Genomic DNA, 20,787 nt, shown 5'->3' on the forward strand with positions numbered 1-20,787 from the left:
TATTGAACCAAAATCTGCATTTCAGTAACTTTTTCCCACTGGTTTTCTTTCCCAGTAAAACATGCCTAATTCTTTTAACCATATTTTATAGGACTTTCCATACCACATACAACTCAGACAACTTTCTCTTGAATACACTGCCTCTTGAAGTGTAACTTGAAATTCAACATGTAAACCTAAAACTGTTATTCCAATCATGCACTGACTGGTACATATTTCAGTGGAATAATCAATACCCTTGTTTATCACTCTGCTGCTGCTGCTGCTAAGTCGCTTCAGTCGTGTCCGACTCTGTGCAATCTCATTGACGGCAGCCCACCAGGCTCCCCCATCCCTGGCATTCTCCAGGCAAGAACACTGGAGTGGGTTGCCATTTCCTTCTCCAATGCATGAAAGTGAAAAGTGAAAGTGAAGTCGCCCAGTCGTGTCCAACTCTTAGCGACCCCATGGACTGCAGCCTACCAGGCTCCTCTGTCCATGGAATTTTCCAGGCAAGAGTACTGGAGTGGGGTGCCATTGCCTTCTCCAGTTTATCACTCTAGACTTCTATTAATGCTGCTTAAAGTGTATCAGGTTTTCTGACTGCCACAACACAGTGCTGGTTCCTTTGGAGTGCGTTTTCCTTTAAATTAGAGAAAGTAGCTGAAAAGGGACCAGATTATGAAGGGCTTTGAGTACCAGGCTAAGAAGTTTGGGTAACAGGATGAAAAGAATACAGTTAATAGTAGAGTACAGAGTGGTTTGCCAGGGAGAAGCATGGCCATGAAATAAGAGGCTAGTGCAATGGTTTAGCACCAGATAATAAGGTAACATGCTATACCATCTAACAATTAGCTGAGAACAAAAAGTAATAATAATAACCATAGCTAGGACTTACTGAAAGGGTCCCATGTGTCAGGTCCTGTATTAGAGTTTTATATACATTATCTCACTTAATTTTCACCACAATCCTATAAGGCTGTCACTCTTTTTATCCCTGTTTTTCATAAAGAAAGAAGATGGAGGAAGAATGAAGAGTCCAGGGTACTCTCTGTGGAGTACAGGGCTGAGTGCTGGATTCTGAACATCCTTAAGGGACACACAAATAATTGGGCGTTTAAACAATACACTAAAGATGGAGTGGGAACACTGCAGTCAAGCCGTATAGGTTCCACAAATTCTCCAAGAGTCCCTATTTTCTACTAAGGAATTTGCTCAACTACATCCTACTTGCCAATGAGTGTGGAATGAGTCTAACTTTGGTCATTGGAGAAGCTGAGTTGAGATTAAATGGAGATTCCATAGTTCTGTACTGACAAGGGAGAAGTGAATGGTTAAGAAGTGCTAAGATCACTCCAATCGTAAAATCAGAAAGGGCATTAAGTAATGAGTTCAGTCCTCCATTTTCACAGGTCCTAGAAAAAAAGTGATTTGCCCACATTCATTCCACTAGCAAGAGAGAACACAAAAGGAATACATTTCCCTAAATTTTAGTTTCCAAAAGAGTCCAGTCTTCAAACCCAGATTCTGGACAAGGATGATAAGAGACTGATACCAGTAACCATCAAAGTGAAACACAATTAAACCTGAGTAGTGCTGGGGACACATAGGTAAGACTTTTATTATAGAGGATATATTTCAATGACAGTGTGATGTAGTAGAGAGACATTTCCTAAGGAAACCCAGAACCCTTTTCTATCTCAGGTTTCTTTTTACTGAAGCTTGAGGCTCAGAGTTGACACTTCTCAAAGCAGCTCCAAATCCCGAAGGTGAGATCGCTCTCACCTGGACCTCGTGTGTGTTCCTTTACCCTCTGGCTGGAAGCAGTCACCTGGGAATCTTTCCAGCAGGTGGCTTCCAAAGTCCAACCTGTTAGGTTGAAATCTGACACTGGCAGAGTCCCCGGGAGCTGCTGCTGAAAGCTGAACCGGGAACCAGGAAATGCACAAGCCTCTTTCGGTGGAAAAAGAGCCGGGCTCCCCGGGAGACAGAGCACCATGGGAAACCAGCTCTGCTGTGGGAGAAGCTGGTGAGTAGGGGGAAAGGTCAGAGGGCAAGGTCTCTGCTGGTGGACCCAGAGGCCCCAAGGATAAGAGAAAGCCTGCGGGTAGTGCTCTGCCAACTCCCCACTGTCACCTTCTTCACCTGGCACCCCCAGGAGCAGCACCCCATTCTCTGCCCCCTCCTTTCAGGAAACCTCAAAACCACAGCCAAGGCAGCTGCCTGCCAAATGACGAGGACAGAAATGGAATGGTGAATCGATGTTTTCTTCTGTTTGTCTTCCTCTTCCTCCTCGTTCCCTTTATTCTCTTCCTTTCTCCCCCAGATAATGGTAATAACTTGAGAACTTATTATGTTCCAGGCACTTAATAATCTCCTTTAATTTTCCCAACAATTTGGAGGGAGGTCCCCTTACCCCTTCTGTTTTACAGCTAAGAAGCTAAGGCTCAGAGAAGTTAACTAATTTGTCTGTGGTCACATGGCTAGTAAGCAAATAAACCAAGATTCCAACCCAGACCTGTCTGACTTCAAAGCCCCTACTTTTTTTTTTTTTTTTTTGGTCTATACCATACAGCATGTGTGATCTTAGTCTCCCAACCAGGGATGGCATTCTCGCCCCCTGCACCGGAAGCATGGAGTCAACCACTGGACCGCCAGGGAAGTCCCTCAAAGCCCATACTTTTAACCACTACATAATACCATCTCCACAATCAAGTAAATCAACTGGAGAAATGTTTATTTAAAAGGGTAAGAAGTGAGGAGAAGGAGAATATCCATGGAATGGTTTGAATATAACTTTCACATTTGTTTGCTCTGTGAGAAATATTTATTTTAAAGGGTAGAAGTGAGAAGGAGAATATCTAAGGAATATTGGAATATAACTTTAACATTTGTTTGCTGTGTGACCTTAGGCAAATCCTGTGACTTCTCTTCTTCCTCATATATAATGTAGGTAACACTAGATAACACTACTTATGTTGTTTAGATCACAGACTTGAAGAGCAGATAATATGGGAAAACCTCAAAATAAATGAATTGTCTTTATTGTTCTTTTCTAGTATTATCATCACTGTTGTTAAACAGCAAAAGTTCAGCGAAGTAAATTTTCAAAATTTAATTGACTTTATTGAAGGGCTCATGAAGAGGTAGCATCTTATCTAGCGAGTAGAAAGGAGCTCTGAGAAGCTGTACAAAATGGAAGGCTTTCATAGGCAGAAGAGGGAGGGGTCAGAGAAGAGCAGATGACCTCATTTTCCTCTGGGCAATGGAAAAAGTCTATGTGACAGACTACCCCACTGGTGCTGACCAGATAATTCCAAACTGAGCATATAAGACTATGTTCCCGGGGAAGGTTGAAACTCCAGTTAGGCTAGGTATCAAGCCATGGTTTGATGATGTGAGCTCAGCACAAGCCACACCCTTCAAGGCCTGTTATTTCTTTTTAACACTATAACCCACTGGACCTGGTTTTATCCTGTCCACCTCTTTCTTCTATACTATTCCAGGCCTGCATCTGTCTTGAGGGTATCCTGTTTCTGAATAAAGTATCATGTTTAGAGAGATAGGTGAGGTACATTGAAAAGCACATTGGATTCATGTTCTGTTGCTACTATTCATTCATGTATCCATTCACTTGTTAAACAGATATTTTTTGAACACCTATGTGTACCAGCCATAATGATAGAGTCAGAAGGCAAAGTAAAAATAAGAAATTTGGTCCCTGCCTTCTTGAGTAAGATACCAAAGTTTTAGGTCCCTAGTTGGCTCATTTATAAAACAAGAACAAATAATTTTCCAGAATATTGTCAGGATTGAAAAAACAAGTGAAGCACTTTACAACTCTGAAATATCCTATAGACATAAGACATCTAGAAACATAAAAAATCCCAGAGGAGGGGGTGTAAAGTGTCTTTCACTCCCTTTTTTCCCAAGTTTTCATATCCTTCATGTTTGGTTATTTCTTCCTCTGATGATGGTAGTCAGAGTAGTCAGCTTTGACCATTGCTCATTATATACCAGCCACTTAGCTGAGTATTTTACATCTATTTTTTAATTTAATTTTTACAGTAATGCCATGAGGTTTAAGGGCTTCCCTGGTGGCTCAGAGGTTAAAGCATCTGCCTGCAATGCGGAGACCTGGGTTAAATCCCTGGGTCAGAAAGATCCCCTGGAGAAGGAAATGGCAACACACTCCAGTATTCTTGCCTGGAGAATCCCATGGACGGAGGAGCTTGGTGGGCTACAGTCCACGGGGTTGCAAAGAGTTGGACATGACTGAGCAACTTCACTTTCATGAGGTTTAATTTCTATTATTATCTTCATTTAATTAATAAGAAAATGGAGGGACTTCTGTGGCAGTCCAGTGGTTACAACTCCTTGCTTGTATTGCAGGGGATATGGGATTGTTCTTTGGTCAGGGAACTAAGATCCTGCATGCCATGTGGCACAGTCAAAAATTTTTTTTAAATAAATAAAATGAAAATGGAAGCCTCATGAAGTAGAAAACTTGCTAAAGACCATAGACCTAGTCTGATACTGTCAATCTAAATCTAAAGCCTGGCTAGAAACACTACACCAGATAACTAACCAAGATATATATTTTTTCCTCTTGAATATTAGTAGGATTGGATAAATATTGTTCTTCTCTATTTCTCAAACTTCTCTATTTTTCAAACTTCCAGAAACTTAAAGGCACTATGACAATTGAAAAGACTTTTATAGAAATTTTTTTTCTGATTACAAAAGTAATACATATTCATTGTAGAACATTTGGAAAATACCAAAGAGCAGAAAGTAAGAAACAACCACAACCCACTCCAGTATTCTTGACTGGAAAATCTCATGGACAGATGAGCCTGGTGAACTAGTGTCTGGCATCGCAGAGTCATACAGAACTTAGCAACTGAACAACAACAACACACAATCAGGCAGATGGTGATTTGGGGAAATAGTTCTTGATGGAAATGTGACATAAAATGAAGAGTGAAGTGACCTAGCAATATGGAATACAGAGTTTTGTAAGAAATTAACATTTGTGTATAGAATAATAATTGCAAATATTCAAACAATAAAGTCCATGGCTAAAGAAAAAAAAAAAAAAGAAACAACCATAAATATAAGCACCCAGAGATGACAGGAATATTTCAGTGTATTTCCATGTAATCCTTTTAAAATTTTTATATGCATAGTTTTTATTCCAACACGTATTAGCTTTTTATTATCTTAATAAAGAGGAAAAATTTCCATGCTATTAGGTGTTCTTCCAACATCTTTCTTAAATTGATGTATGATATTCCATTGATTGGAGATGCCATTTATTTAGTTAGTTCCCAATGTTGAATATTTCCTATTTTTTGAAATTATAAATAATGCTATAATAAATATCCATATATGCACCTGATTATAGGTTAGAACTGCTACATCAGTGGTTACATACATTTATGTTTAAGGCCTCTCATACTTATTGCCAAGTGCATTCTAGAAAAATTGCACCAATTTTTATTCTTACTACCAATATAGGAGAGTACTCATTTGGTTTCCTTAATTCTGAGCTAAAAATAAAATCCTATCACCCACGAGTCTAACTGAATATTCCATCTGGGTTCATGTCCCGGCATTGTGCAACATCCAACTTGGGAACAGGCTCTGCTCACTAAATCTGAGTCACCCAAGTGGATCTTATTTTAGAATTATTATTTTCTTTATCCGTTTAAGTAGAAGTAAGTAGGAAGAGAGTAGTGACCAGGGGCAAGGACTTAGAGGCTAGGATTAGGCTATGCTTATGCAATGGTAAGAGAAAGGAAGAGCTGAAGTGGCAGAAGAGGAAGTAGACAGACCCAGAAATAGTTTCAAAGCTTTTTTTTCTGAACCACCTGTAGAGTTTGGATGGAGACTAACTGCTCTCAACTCAGCAAGCTGCATTAAAACCAAAAATCAAACCAAAACACGAACCTCTGTCAGATATGTGTGGAAAAATCCTAAGTTTTCTACAGTCATAAAATGAACATGATTTAGGAGTCCTCTTCCCCCTTTCTTTTTAATTAGCTAAAGAAGGAAACTTCCTTGGGGAGACAGAAGTCAGACAAATAGAGTTGGCTCTGGTGAGAGCTGGAAATGTACTAGCAAGAAAAAGCATCCGGAGTAAGCTATGAAGTATTCAGCCTATTTCCTCAGACAAGTGTTGTTCTCTGGCCATCAAACAGTTGACAATCATGTAGACATGCTGGCTCCAGCAGGGACCCTAGGGGCTCAGAAATAAGTATAAGAGAGCTGTCCTGCAGGGAAGGCAGTGTAGCTGAGTCACTCACCAAATTCAGAGCTTCCTGGGCTGTGGACGTCAAAGGTTAAACTTCTCTCTCTGTTAATAAGAAACAAGGACAAAGAAGCAGGGATGGAGGTCACCTGTCAGGAAAGGGCTTTGTGGAGCCTTAATTAGTCAACCCTGGTTGTGGCAGCTTCTGTGACTCCCAGGATAAGAATCCTGGGTTGACAGACCCTGAAAAAAAGAAGCGAAAGGAAAAGCAAGAGGGTCTCTGAATCCAGGAATATCCCCTTATTTGGCAGGATTCCCTTACCCTCTGCTGGGATTAGCCTGTTAGACAATCCCAGAATAGCCCTCAACCCAACTACATCCCCGGCATGTAGCGCCTGCTTGCCTGGGGCTATATTTTGGGTTTGGTTGTGTCAGTTGTACCACTCCACCTTCCAGAACCATCCCCTTGGGAGAGGTGTGCTACCCTTGAGAAATGCTTTGGGGCTGGCTCAGGGTGAATCTTTGTTAGAGGGAGGTGAGGGAAAGTCATCCCACCAGAATGTTAAGGAGACCACAGAGCAAAGGATGCAGGAGGGAAGACAGAGGCCAGGTTCTTACACATTGGCGATCTGTTTTTCCTTTCACAGGAGCTGTACATCAACTTTACAGAGGAAGAAGAAAATAGGTAATGGGAGTTGGGGGTGGGGAGTGCTGGGGGGAGTGCAAATTAGAGAAAACAGAATAATAGAACCAGTGTCTTAAGAAAGGGTGTAAGGTGGAGCAAGGCTAAAAGCAGATAGTCCACCAAAGAGATCTTTAGGTTACTGTGTTCCAGACCACCTCTGAAACTCTGAACGTCATCCTTTCCATTATCTCAGAATGGCGAGGTTGGTTGTTCATTCTTTCATTCATCCAGCAAAAATTTACAGAACACTTATAGTGTATGTGGAGCACTCTGCAGGATGTGGAGGAGGCAGACAAGCATGAGGGGAAGGGTACACCGAGGTCTGGCCCTAGAAGAGCTGAAAATCAAGTTTGAGAGAGAGATACACATAAACAAAGAATCGTAATGCCATGCACCAGTGCTCCCAACAGCACCACACTCAGGCTGTTACAGAAGGCGGGAAAACACCCATATTGAAGGAATAATAGCAAGTTTATAAGGTGGAAGAGAAGCAGGAAGTGTGCAGAAACAGGAAGAGAGAGAAGAGAATGACTTTATGAAAAGTGATCAAATGTTTGCTGAAGCTGAGCTCTTACCACATTGCACTGTAATAGTCTGTATACTTTGGTCTCCCCTAGTCGACTGCAAGCTCCCTGCAGTGGAGAAAACAGCCAACTCATCCTTCTATCCCCAGAATGCGGACACAGAGCCTGGCATACCGTGGGCTCTCAATATATAATTGTTTTGGGGTTTTTTGTTTTTACTTTATTTTGGCTGTGCTGGGTCTTTGTTGCGGTGCGAGGACTGTGTTATGGCACATGGGTTTAGCTGCTCCTCTGGCATGTGGGGATCTTAGTTCCCTGACTAGAGATTGAACCTGTATTCCCTTCATTGGAAGGCGGATTCTTAACCACTGGACCATTAAGGAAGTCCCAACATAAAATTGTAAAATTATGTTAGGGGCCGCTGAAACATAAGGATGGAAGGTATTATTGGCAGATCGTAAAAGGGCCAGGTTGTATACTCTGCTAAGGAGTTTGGATGTGGGAATGGTGGAAGTGAGAGATGAGAGGAGAGTCAGGGAGATTAGTCAGAAGCCCACCGTCATAGTTTAACAGAGATTTGAAGAGGGCAATTTCAATAGAGACAGAAGAGAAAGCGGATTAAAGTCGGATTTCTTCCTCTCAGGGAGCCAAGCAAGACGAACACTGAGGCGGCAGCGGCAGCAGCCGCAGCATGAGTGGTGGCGGCAACTGAATGACACGAAGGTAATGACAAGCCTTGGTCCCTCCTAGGAGACCGTTCAGACCTGGCACCCCAGGACTCAGCTTGTCCAGCCTGAGACAGAGGGGGAAAGGGAGCAACCAAGCCAAGAACCTCCCTTAATGCTGTTCGTTCCTCTCAGGACCACGACACAATGGGACACACGTACGAGCAGGTGTTAAGGCAGCCTGTGTCTCAGGAGAGGAGTCGTCAAAGCCTCAGGTCGGAGGAGGGCAGCTTGTATTATGCAGACATTCAACTGTACAGACTTCCCCAGCCACGCTCTGTCCAGGAGGTGAAGCACCTGCAGTTAAAAAATGCTACAGAGTATGCGACCCTTCGCTTCCCCCAGGTCACACCTCGCTATGACAGCAAGAACGGGACCCTTGTGTGAGCCCTGATGGGGGAGGTACCTGTTGGCATCATTTGATCACTACGGCTTCGGGGGACTGGCTGGCGGCCTAGGAACAGTGGACACCTTTTAGGGTTAAAGAACTCCAGAGACCCTGGAATTGCAAACTCCCAGTCCTGTGCTCTGCCTCGGACTATCTCTTATTTGCCACCATTAGCTTAGGGTCATATTTGAGTTACTTGGGAGTGGATGGAGTTGTACAGAATGAGGGCACTAGGTTGAGTGTGCAAGAAGGTGGGGTTTTGACCCCTATCTTTGCTCCTGGCCTCTGGGAAAGTGCAGAAAGAACAGGTTACCCTTGAAGCACTTGCACTTGAGCTGACTTTATTGGAGTTCATTTGATGGTGTCCCTTCTATACACCTTCAGCTCCAAAGCTGAAGAAGAGATGCTCTGGGAAGCATTCAGAGCTTTTGTACACAGCTCCTAGATCTGGGTTGGGCAAATTCCTCAGAGGCTGGGTCAAAAGGGTCCAGACCCTACACAAACAAGTGAGGGCAGGGACTGAAGTATGGAGCAAGCGTTTTCGGACCATCGATTGCAAGGACGTCAAGTCACTGATGTCGACAGCACTGCGAGGCCCAGAAACTTCCCCTTAAGCTGGACTGTTTTCTCTCAGGGATGCGGAGCCGTTAGGATCAATAAATCGCATAAGGAACCTGGTTGGTGCGTTTTCTTGGGTGGAGGTCTGCGAGCTCTCATTCAGCCTCAGGGCGGTAAGGAAGACCAACCACTTTCCAACACCCTACCGGCTGCTACAGAAGCAGAGCCCCCCGGGTGCGGTTGGCAAGCACTGAAGGCTGCTTCCCAGCTGCGAAGGCGGAGCTCCGGGGCGGGGTCTGGGCCGGTAAGAGGTGGGTCGAGTAGGCAGGGGCAGGGTTCTGGGAATCAGGAGGCGGGGTCCGAGCCAGCAAGAGGCTGGTCTAGACGGGCAAGGGGCGGAGTTCTGGCCCTCAGGAGGCGGGGCCTGGCCGGCAGGAGGCGTGGTGAAGGCTGGCAGGCAATGCGCTCTGGGCCATTAGGAGGCGGGTCTGGACAAGCAGGGGGCGGGGTCAGGTCCGTAGGGGGCGGAGCCCGGGAGGACGAAGGCTGGCTCCCGCCCGCTGGAGGCGGATCGGTCCAGGCCGGGCTCTGCCGTCGCCATGGCAACGGGCACGCAGAGGCGACACTACAGCAGGAGGAGGTGGTTCTCAGAAAGGCTGGGGACGGAGATGCGGAACCAGACACATCGACGATTTAAAAGGTAGGTGCTGAAAGGTGGTGTGTAGCTGGAAAGTATTATCATCACCGGTTAAACTTCCCAGATCAGAACTGGGGGCAAACGGAGGGGTGAGGGTGTGGTGGGAAGGAGGTGGAAGTTTCAGATTCCAAACCCTCTCAGAGCTTTTGCAGGTTCTTAAGAGTGCTGTCCTTGAGTCATACTTTCAGAGCTTGAAGACTTCCCTTTCTCAAGCTGTACACCATTCTCCCCAAATACCGCGGGCCCTGGCTTTGTTCCTGGGAGGAAAGCTTTCTTAAAATGGATAGAGTATTGAAAAATGGAATGGCAGCGGGAAAAAAAAAAAAAAGTCAGAAATAATAGGGTCAATTTCTTAGAGTGTTTGTGGGAATTTAAAGCACTCGGAAGAGTTCATAGTATGTGGACAAACGTTGGCTCCTATCATCATCATTATCACCGCTATTATTTTCTGTGTCCTCCAGAGAGGATTCAGAAGACGTGGCTAGAACCCCGCCTGTGCTACTGATCGGCAGAACAACCCACTCACCTGTTATGAGTTGTGGATAATAAAATGAACTCTATTTCCAAGGGTTATTTCAAATAAAGTTGATATAGGTAATAGCCCTTTCTAAACTTCAAGTGCTTTATAAAAATGTCTGCCTTGAAATATAAGTGCTCCCATTCTAGGTTAAAACTGAATTCTTGAGGATGCAGGGAAAAGTGAGTCAGAAGCAGAGCTCCTGGTTATTTCTCCTCTTTGTCTTCAGAATCCTTCCTATGGTTTTTGACTTAATGGAGGAAATGTTCACATATTGAGGTTTGAGAAAGTCATTCCAACTTATAGATGATTTAACTTGAATTTTGTGCTAACTAAAACAGCCTGCTTGCAGCTTATCAAACATATATTTTACATCTGTTTTAATCATTATAGAAAAGGGTGCACTGACTAGAAATACAGAACATGCACGTTAAAAATAAAGATTAAATGCCTCTCTTCCTGGGACACCAGTGCTGTTACTTCTTCTATGATAAGATCCTCTTCCCAAGTGCCAAGGCCAAACCGACTTCCTGTGTACATGCTGATCTGTTTTTTTGAAAACTTGAAGGAACGAATCTCTGACTTCTTTGATGTTCTTTGTTCCAACAAGATTTAAAACTGTGCTGAAAATCATGCTTCTCCAGAGCAGTTGCTTAGATTTATTTGAGAGGCTATCTCTGGGTTATAGTCCTCAGGTTGGCTCAAATAAAATTCCTTTCTACTCTTATTATAGATTGTTTATTGATTATTTCTGTCAACAGAGTGATACATTTAGGGTAGAGGGAAAATGCATTCTTGCTTGACTAATGATAGGGAAGCATTTGTTTTTGCTTTTTTACTATTAAAACCTAAATGTTTAGTATTTAAAATGCCATTGGGATAGCTCTGTTGTAATTATGGTATCTTGGGCTGGATTTCCTGCTAACAGGGGTCCTATTTTTTTATACTTCCAGATGACTTAAATGAGGGTTAGTCTGCAGTAGGAACCTGACCCCTCTACATAGGTTTAACTTTTGGAATTTTTTTTCCTGACCTGTATTTTTGCCCGTATCTTTCCCTTTCTATCTTAAGGTGGCTCTGATCTGGTTCTTCTGGGGATTCTGAAGATGGGTACCCAAGTGGTTATGAGACTCTGTAACTCCCTGCTGCCAGCAGAGCCCTCCGTAAGTTTCTGGCATTCTATTGAGAGAAGTGTGATGACGTTAATGGAATTTCAGTACAACTCAACAACTGGGGGATTTCTCCATCAGGATTCAGATCCTGGAACAAAACTGTAATATGTTTGCTTTCTTTTCTAGCTTCCCCTTCTTGTGGAAAGACTGGCTCACTTGATTATTATCTTTTTCTGGAATTAATAAAATCAGGCAGAGATTGAAAATTTCAAGCAATTAATCAAAAAGTCCCATGGACAGAGGAGCCTGGCGGGCTACAGTCCATGGTCACAAAAGTGTTGGACGCAACTTAGTGACTAATAGCCGCAGCAGTCAGAACATATGGGTTGTTTAAAAGATTTCAATAACATTTATTATATAAACAATGTACATGAATCATAGAGAATTTAGGAAATAGTGCATTTCTTTAAAAAACATAATCCTTCCATATAGAAGCAATCCTGTTATTATTTTAGAATATTTTCCTCTGGTCTTTTTTTCTACATATATTATTTACGTATTTGAGATCATATGCTCATAGTTTTCACCTTTTGCTTTTTTGACTTAATGTTTATTAACATGAAATTGCTAAAATGTTTGTTTGAATATGAATACAAATGTTTGGTATTCATCATAACAGCTGTAATTTTCTTGACCATCTCTTTGTTGCTGGATTTGTTGGTTCCTCTCCCTGCGTTGTAAATGTGTCAGTGCTTAGTCGCTCAGTCGTGTCTGACTCTGCAACCTCGTGGACTGTAGCCCGCCTGGCTCCTCTGTCCATGGGATTCTCCAGGCAAGAATACTGGAGTGGGTTGCCATTCTCTTCTCCAGGCGATCTTCCCAACCCAGGGATCGAACCCCGGTCTCCTGCATTGGAGGTGGATTCCTTACAAACTGAGCCACCAGGGAAGCCCCACATTGTAAATAACTAACTGATTTTCTCATTTAAGACTTTTTTCCCTTAGGATAGAGTTCCAGAAGTAGAACGCTAGGTCAAAAGATGTGGACATTTTAAATAATAACTTACTTTTTAAAAGAGGAATTGCAGTGTTTGATTTTGTATACATTCTTCAGAAGCAGAGGGACATCAGTTGGGAGATAGGAACGTCCTTGTTAGAAATGGGGCGACTTCTTACAGTGAGACCCAGGGTCCTGGAGGAAGATTATTTCATAATAGTGGAATTAGTCATGAGCAACCCTAACGCATTATGAGTGGCAGACCAGAGATACGTGGGCATTTACAAGTCTTTTGTGTAATAAGAGAAAAACTTAGGGTCACATCCAAAACATCCACTAGATGGCGCTAGTCTTAATCTAATTTTTTTCCCGTAGGATAGCTGGCAAATAACTTTTAAAAATGTGAATTTTTTAAATGCGTGTAGGATATATTTGCATATCTTCTTCGGTACAGTTTATATTAAGCACTAGCATCTGGTGATTACTTTGGCAACATCCTACTCTAGTCTCACACCGTTCTGTCTCTTTTTTCTTTTTTCTCCCCACTAAGTCTGTCACAATCGCTCTGTACACTCTGTCCCCATATATTAATACTGGATTCTCTGTTTTGCTATTCTTCCTTTTACTATTCTTCCTTTCAGTCTTGTTTCTTGCCTCTGTGCGTGTGTTTATGTGTAACTGTAACTTCTTGAAGTTTTTGCCAAAGAATAGGACCTGGTGCTCCATATGCATTTAATGAATGTTTAATGAAAGACTGCATTAGTGAAGGAGAGGAAAATATAGGAGGATACTAGAAATTATTTATATTTATCTTCAAAATATAGTGAAAGAGACAAAAAATTCACATTCCTAAATGAACTATAAAATACTAACTGATATAGTATAAGAGCATGCTATCACTTTAGATTTTAAAGAGAAGAAGCCAGTATTTACTGAGCATATACTATACGCCATGAAATATTCTTGGTTCTAGACATAAATCAGTAGCGAAACATACAAAACTCCCTGCCCCCACGGAGCTTACGTTCTGGGCAGAAGGGAGGCTGACAATAAACAAGTAACTATGAAACTCCAGTACTTTGACCACCTCATGCAAAGAGTTGACTCATTGGAAAAGACTCTGATGCTGGGAGGGATTGGGAGCAGGAGGAGAAGGGGACGACAGAGGATGAGATGGCTGGATGGCATCACCGACTTGATGGACGTGAGTTTGAGTGAACTCCAGGAGTTGTTGATGGACAGGGAGGCCTGGCGTGCTGCAATTCATGGGGTCGCAGAGTCGGACACGACTGAGCGACTGAACTGAACTGAACTGATTATCAAACTGAACTGAGTATCAAAGCTGGTGATGGATGTTAGGAAAACAAAACAGGTAAAGAGGTCTGGGATTGCTGACATGAGAAGGTGGTATCATTTTATGTAGAGTGGTCAGGAAAGGCCAAAAGGATCAACACATTTAGACCGAGACCTGAAACAAGAGCAGGGAGGCACCGTGAGTTATCTGGGACGTGAGTGTTCCGGACAGATTACGATCAGCTCTGTCTTGATTTGAACAAAATCAAGAGTGGTCAGAGGAGTTTTCCAGGAAGAAGTGGAACTTGAACTGCGCATCGTGAAGATTTGAGTGGCAGAAGTGTGGAAACTTCTAGGCAAAGTGATAGTCATGAAGGTATAGAGGTGAAAATGAGCCTTGTGAATCTATGAGACCGTGGGGAGCTGACAAAGTGAGTATAGGCAGTGAGGAGGGGGAGGCCTTAAGCTGGACGTGAGGGATTTATATCTGACACACTAGCAGAAGTCAGTGTTTGAAGATGTTAAAGCAGTTGAACAGCAAGATGAATGTGTTGTCTAAGGAAGATTAAGGGATGCAGACTGGCAGAAAAGCCTGGGGATAAAGAGGTGCAGTTTAGGAGCCAGGACACGTTTGGGACTTTGCTGGTAGACATGAGCCCTTTTGTGTATATGTATTTATGGTGATGTCTCTGAAGATATATGCAATAGAAATTGTAAACATATGTTACTGCCAAGGAACTTGCTAATGTGAGAAAACAGAAAAAGATTAGGAAATTATTTCAGAGTCATTTTGAATATTTCCATTGACAATTTTAATTGTTTATTCAGACTTATCTTTCTGCTTCTTTATAGTCATTAATGATTGCCCATAACAGATTTGTTAAATTTTACATACGTGTGAATTTCACCCTTCTTAGTTCTCCGCAGGGAGAAGTCACAGTCAATATTTTTAGCAAATGACAGTTTTGTTTAAGGTTCAAAGCTTACTTAGGCTAACATGTTATTGTTTGTATTAATAGAAGTCATGAATGAGTTTGTTAGGGTTTCCTCCACTGGCTCATTCTTTTATACAACTAAAAACATATAGTGAGTTCCTTCTATGCTGTAACATCATATAAAAGTTTTGCATAATGATTAAGAATCTGGACTTTGGTTTCACTGCTTCGTAGTTGAATTGGGGCAAATTATCCTTCAGATCTCTCTTTCTGTATGTGTAAAGTGGTAACTGTGACCATCAACTGAACTAATGTATGTAAATGTTTTAGTACAGGGCTTGGCACATAGTAAAAGCTCAGTTTTGCTATTATTAATACTGTTGTAGGTAGATTCTCGGGTAAGTTTTCGTTAGTGAGGAAAGTATCTGCCTTTATTGGTTTTTGAAAAATTGTATTTAATTCAAGTATTGTTGATTTATAATGTGCTAATTTCTACTGTACAGCAAGTGATTCAGTTATACATATATCTACATTCTTTTTCCTATTCTTTTCCATATGGTTCATCAGAGGCTACTGATTATAGTTCCCTGTACTATACAGTGGGAGCTTGTTGTTTATCCATTGCCTTCAATGTTGATGTAAGGCAGGACTGAGGAAGCTTGGTATAATTTCAAAAACGAGACAGCATGGCAGAGCTATGCAGAAAGCAGCTTGCTTGTACTCTTTGCCTCTCCTCCAGGCAGAGTGAATAACAGGCCTGCAGTGGTGGGAGTGGTTCCAGCTACTGGGACTGGCTTGCAGTTTTCCCTTGTTCGGACATCACGGGATGTAGTTCATTGTCCTAGTTATTCCTAGGTCGTTGAATTAGCCCATCTATCCTCCTAGCTCTTGTGTTGATATCACAATGGGATGAGATGGAGAGGACAGAAGGAAGAGGAAATGTTAGTGTTGCTTAGAGCTAAAGCTTGACTCTTTACCTGGGTCACTTTCTAAGTCAGACCATGATAATAAGTATGATGAACATATCTCTTGAGTGAAAAAAGAAAAAAAAATTGAGATTATCTGGTCCAACAAGAATTTTGTGCTTTTTCCAAGTCTGAGAGACAGACTATATGTGAACATATTATAATTTGGGGAACATGCTAATAGTTGTGTGGGGACAGTAGAACAGAATATTTTGAAATTGTACTGCCTAAATAGAAATGAATTGATATTAAATGCTGTTTAAATTTTGGTTCCACCCTTGCATTTGCCACATTTTCAAGTTCTCATTAGCCACATGTGGTTAGCGGCCACTGGATTGGACAGCACAGACATGGAATATTGCCACCATCACAGAAAGATCTGTTGGACACTATTGCTGTGGGATATGTGGTTGGTGTTATTATAGGCTTCCAAGGAATAGTGTAATCTTGGACCACATGCTCTATAATAGATTGTGTGTCTATTTACCACAATTTTCTCTAATTCCTCCAGCAGACAGTGAATAGCATAGGACTGGGCCTCAGAGGACTTTTCAGGTTTTAGTTCCTGTATTGACTTGCTACCCGTTGGCTCAGCAGGTAAAGAATCCACCTGCAATGCAGGAGATGTGGTTTTGATCCTTGAGTCAGGAAGATTCCCTGGAGAAGGGTATGGCAACCCACTCCAGTATTCTTGTCGGGAAAATCCCATGGACAGAGGAACCTGGCAGGCTAAAGTCCATGGGGTCCCAAAGAGTTGGAAGCGACTGAGCACACATTGACTTGGTAAATGACCGTGAGCACCTGTGCTAGCCTTGGTTCCTTTATCTGTGAGATGAGAGAGTTGGGCCAGATGAGATCTTTTTTTGGAGCTTTAAAATTCAGCGATTTAAAAAATCTCTTCCCAGGAACACTGAGCTCACAGGTCCTACTTTGATAAATAGCTTGTCCTCTGAGAAACAGTGACCTCTTGGCATAGATGACTGTCACAGGATCTGCCTCTAGTGTCTCAGTATTTTCTGCGGCGTCCAGAGCACGATGGGCTGTCAGCCAATCAGTATCCTCCAGCCAGGGATCCACCAGCTGGGTGTTTTGGTTGCGCATCACTATGTATGTAGATGTGCTGCATACAATTTTATGCTCTTGGAAATTTCACACTTTTCTTTAAAAAGGGGGCTTGTTGCATTAATTTGCATCAGTGACTTAACCGAGGGTGTTACACCATAAACTGTGAAGGTGGCAAGGGGAGTTCTTGGCAACCAAATTCGCCAGCTCAAAGGATGGGTCTGCTGACTTGTGGGCTGCTCAGGTTCAGTCTGATGTGGTGTCATGGCTTTTCCCCCAGCCTTAGCCAGAATCGAACCCACAGCATTCGCCGGCAGCAGTCACTTAACACCTCCGTTGACTCCTACTTCCTGTTTGCTGTGGTCAGAAGGAGGTGTCTTTTCTCAGAAGCATCTTTGTGTTTAGCAGCTTTAGACTTTCAGGCAAGATAAGGCTAGTTCCGCTCCGAAAAGGATTTTCTTCTCTAGTGACCTGAGGAGGAGGCCATTATTCAATAAGAACCATTACTGACTTCTTGCTAAGGTACTAATGAGGGTTTGGAGAGGGAATCTGGCCTTTTGCAAAATCACCAGGATAGAGTTCTAGCTCCTCACACAGCCTCTGTCACTGCCCCGCTGTGTCCCCGGGGGCAAGGTCTGACCTTCTGTGAGCCCTAACAGTCTGGAAACCCTTCCCCTCATCTGGGATCACGAGGTGTAACATAATATGGGTGTTCTTTCAAGCTTCCAATTTTCCTATAGAGACAAGAGCAGTGCACTGAGAGTACAGATGACTCGTATTTTTAAAAAATAAATAAGACGGTTGACTGGAGTAATGAGAAACAGAGGGAAGAGTTCTGTTTCACTTGAGGAAGCTTTTACCTAGCTCTTTCCAAAGCACCAGGAGATTTTGCAGTGATTTTCATTAAAACCCCATTTAATTAATTTTAAACCCATTTAAAATACAGGTTTTACATTGTATCCTTTATTTTAAAAAGAAAGGAAGAAGAAAGAAAGTTTTTTTTTTTTGGTAAAGCTTTGTTCACCCTTGGCTTACCCTTGATGCATCTGTTGTTATCCTGTGATTGATTTACCATTATTTTATTAAATGTATCTTAATACCGTCAATAACTAAAGCCTCTCTATCTTCTTTTTGTCTCTTCCTTCTGTTTCCCCTTCTTTAGGTCCCCTTCTGACCTCACTGTTCAGGCCCCAGGTGGAAAAAGGTTGCAGTTTTCGGCTAGTCTGAGGTGGGTGGAGGGGGAATCTTATAATTCACTCGCCTTCCTACCCACCTTGTGGTGGGGCATTTGAGGCCTCAAGTTACCAGAGCGCGCGCTGGCGCGCGTGCATGTGTGTATCTGTGTGTGGCACATTCACACGGTGGCATATGTGTGTGTGTGTGTGTGTGTGTGTGTGTGTAGCGCATGCACACGCCGGCATGCCCGCTTGTGTGTCAATGCGGGTGTGTTCGCGCGCACGCGCGTGTATACTTGCGGCGCGCACAGATTCCAGGACTCCCGGCTGCAGACCTGCCGTGTGCGTCTGTGTGACCACTAGCGAGCGCATGCACACGCCGCCATGCCCGCCGGTGTGTTAGTGCGTATTTATGTTTGTGTGCGCTCGTGCCTGTGTAGTCTCGGGGCGCGCACACACACACCGGCACGCCCAGCTGCAGGCCTGCTCTGTATGTGTGTGTGTCTGCGGCGTACGCACACACTCCCGGCCCGGTGTGTGAGCGTGCATGTGTGCGCGCCGCGGGGCTCTCCCTAACGCACACCAGGCTGGGGCCACCCCCGCCGGCGCCTCTCCGCCGGGTGCGCGCCCAGCAGTTTCTATAGGAACCGCGGCAGCGCCCGGGCCCCTCCTGCCGAGCCCCGCGCGAGCATGCCCAGTGGAGGCCGCTAGTTTGGCCCGGGTCTAGGTTTCCAGTAAGTGGCATGCGGGACTCCGCAGACATCCCAATGAGCTGAGCCCAGAGGCTTTGTGTGCACTGGGAGGAGGAGGCAGCGGCCGCCGGCCCGGAAACCCCGCCCGGGGGCCGGCAGGAACAATGCTAGCCTGCCTGACCCGGGGGAGCTTACTGGACGTCCTGCAGGAGGGCTTCAACGAGGTAACCGTCTGCTCCTCCCACTCTCTCGGCCCCCTCGCCCTGGCGCCGCCCGCCTCATCTCCGGGACGGGTCCTCCTGTGCCCCCATCTTCATCGGGACCCAAAGACAATCCCCCCACAGAGCCCTAAGGAGGCCAAGGTGGTGGGTACGGTCCTGTCGAGCCTGGTGAAATCAAAAGGGCCGACTTCTCCCTGCTATGCTGGGCCGTGACCTTCCACGAATGCTTGCCAGAGCCCAGAAGACAGGACCACAGATTTCAGAGGTCCTCTCCTTCCAGAAGAAGTGGTCTCCGTGCTCCCCGGGGTCCACCTTAAGGAAACCTCCAGGGAGGCCCGTGAATATAAGGAAAAGGTGCTCCTTCTGGTTCAGTGGGTGAGCTGAGGGAGGGGCGGGGTGGCAGTTGCCTTGGTAGAAAGTTTGAGAGGGCAGGGCGAGTGGGTGGTCCACAGGAAGTGCTCTCTTCATGTTCGCATCTCTTTCTAAACCTAGGACAGTGCATTTCTCCTCACCCTCGGGCATGATTGGCAGAGAGGACTGAGAGGAGAGATTTCCTGTGGGGGGAGTGGTGTTTGCTCCTTTCTGTGGAGAGTTGGAAACTGGGTCTCAGCCGGACTGGCAGTATGGGCTGGGGCTGGCAGGGGGAGTCTCTCTCTCTTTACTTGTTTTCTCTCAGAATTTTGTTAGGTTTCCTTTTTCTTCTCTTTCGTGACCCAGGACTTTCTGGTTCAGGACCGTTGCCCCTTGGGATTTGCTGCGAGCCTCTCCCCGTTGCTTCTGCACCCCACCCTTGGGTTGCCTTAGCTCAGCATCCAGGGAGACCCCTTCAAGCAGAGCTGGACCCTTAGTCCGGTCTTTCTTCCTTTCCGCCTCCCCTCCTTTTCTTTCTGCCTCTCCTTCTCGTCCCTTTATGCCACTCTTTAAGTTTCAGTTGTTGTTTTTTTTAAAACCAGTTTTTTTTTTGTTAAACAGTTAACGTATGAATAATACATTTGCTTCTTAAATATGAACATTACAAGCAAGACTGAGAGCCTGGTCCACCGCTGCCATCCTGGCTTTCCCCAGAAGTAACCATTGTCATGAATTTGTGCATAGCATTTTCTTTCTACATCTGCACTACAGGCTCTTGCCTTAATTCCTGTTTTTCATTAAGAAGCTCTGCAGCCTGACCTGTCTGAGAACCTTCCCCCTGTCCTGGCCCCTGTGCCTTGTTCCTGATGCAGAGTGTTTTGAAAACTGCACAGATGCTGTCCCTACCTAACCAACCAACTGAGTCAGAGTTTTCCTTTGGCTGGGGGGTGTCGCGGCCTTCACGGAAGGGCAGAGCTTGTGTCCCGCCTGCACAGCAGAGGTCCTCATCTTTGCATCAGATGCTCTGAACACACGGAAGGGGGTTATTAACCATGAAGTACAGTCTGAGCTGAAACACAGACAAGCCAGGAAGCCAGCTCTTTGAGTGCTTCCAGGATTCCTGGCTCCTCTTTTTTTCACTCTGCCTCTGAGCCTGCCTTGGTCTTGATCACAGAAGCTCTTTAGGCCCTCTTCTGACCTTCCATTTTTGTAAGTCAGCCCCCAGGGATCAGGTTCCACTGTCTTATTGGGGGAGGAAACCAGCACAGAGTGAGTCCTAGTCTTTGCCGTCTGCTCATTTCACCTCCAAACCTTTCAGCTGAAGAGCCAGGTACACCAAGAGGCTGGACTGTCTTTTTTTTTTTTTTTTCTTTTTCATGCTTTGGTGTTTCCATAAATGTCCCGTGGCATTCAATTCTTGGAAAATATAAGGGCACAGCAGAGTGGGAGAGTTTTCTTTTTGTGGTGGTAATAAGAGTCTTCATGCGAACAACAGACCACTTTATAATTAATTCATCTTGAGAAGAATACAGTAATAACCTCTTTTCCCTCTGACACGGATTTTTCTACTCATCTTGTAGGCTTCCCTCCACCCCCGCCACAGGCTAATGTATAGTCCATTCCCTTTCCTTAGTAGATTTGAACTCTGATAGCCAATAG

At 44.2% G+C, this 20,787-nt stretch overlaps 2 protein-coding genes across 10 annotated transcripts in view; both read left to right on the plus strand.

The window, feature by feature from the left end:
- Positions 1-1,768: 1,768 nt before the first annotated feature.
- C15H11orf52 (chromosome 15 C11orf52 homolog) lies at positions 1,769-9,280 on the plus strand. Its single transcript, XM_055547415.1, has 4 exons — positions 1,769-2,008; positions 6,880-6,917; positions 8,085-8,164; positions 8,302-9,280. Exons 1-4 carry the CDS (start codon positions 1,977-1,979, stop codon positions 8,551-8,553), a joined length of 402 nt encoding a protein of 133 aa, XP_055403390.1. The 5' UTR covers positions 1,769-1,976; the 3' UTR covers positions 8,554-9,280.
- A 2,120-nt stretch (positions 9,281-11,400) lies between these two features.
- The window catches only part of DIXDC1 (DIX domain containing 1), a 78,084-nt gene continuing 68,697 nt past the window's right edge, over positions 11,401-20,787 (plus strand). Inside the window, exons 1-2 of one of the 9 annotated variants that reach the window (XM_055547979.1) lie at positions 13,791-13,806; positions 17,852-17,917. Coding sequence is in view for 5 of the 9 variants with exons in the window: in XM_055547973.1 (XP_055403948.1) it covers positions 18,721-18,780 (60 nt within the window). In the remaining 4 variants the exon portion in view is untranslated. Of the gene's footprint in view, positions 11,490-13,767; positions 13,807-13,958; positions 14,159-17,055; positions 17,212-17,851; positions 17,918-18,418; positions 18,781-20,787 lie in introns of those variants that run through there. The other 8 variants (XM_055547977.1, XM_055547980.1, XM_055547976.1 and 5 more) reach the window with 8 other exon arrangements.

Source organism: Bubalus kerabau, chromosome 15 (genome assembly GCF_029407905.1).
Source record: "Bubalus kerabau isolate K-KA32 ecotype Philippines breed swamp buffalo chromosome 15, PCC_UOA_SB_1v2, whole genome shotgun sequence".
NCBI classification, from domain to species: domain Eukaryota; kingdom Metazoa; phylum Chordata; class Mammalia; order Artiodactyla; family Bovidae; genus Bubalus; species Bubalus kerabau.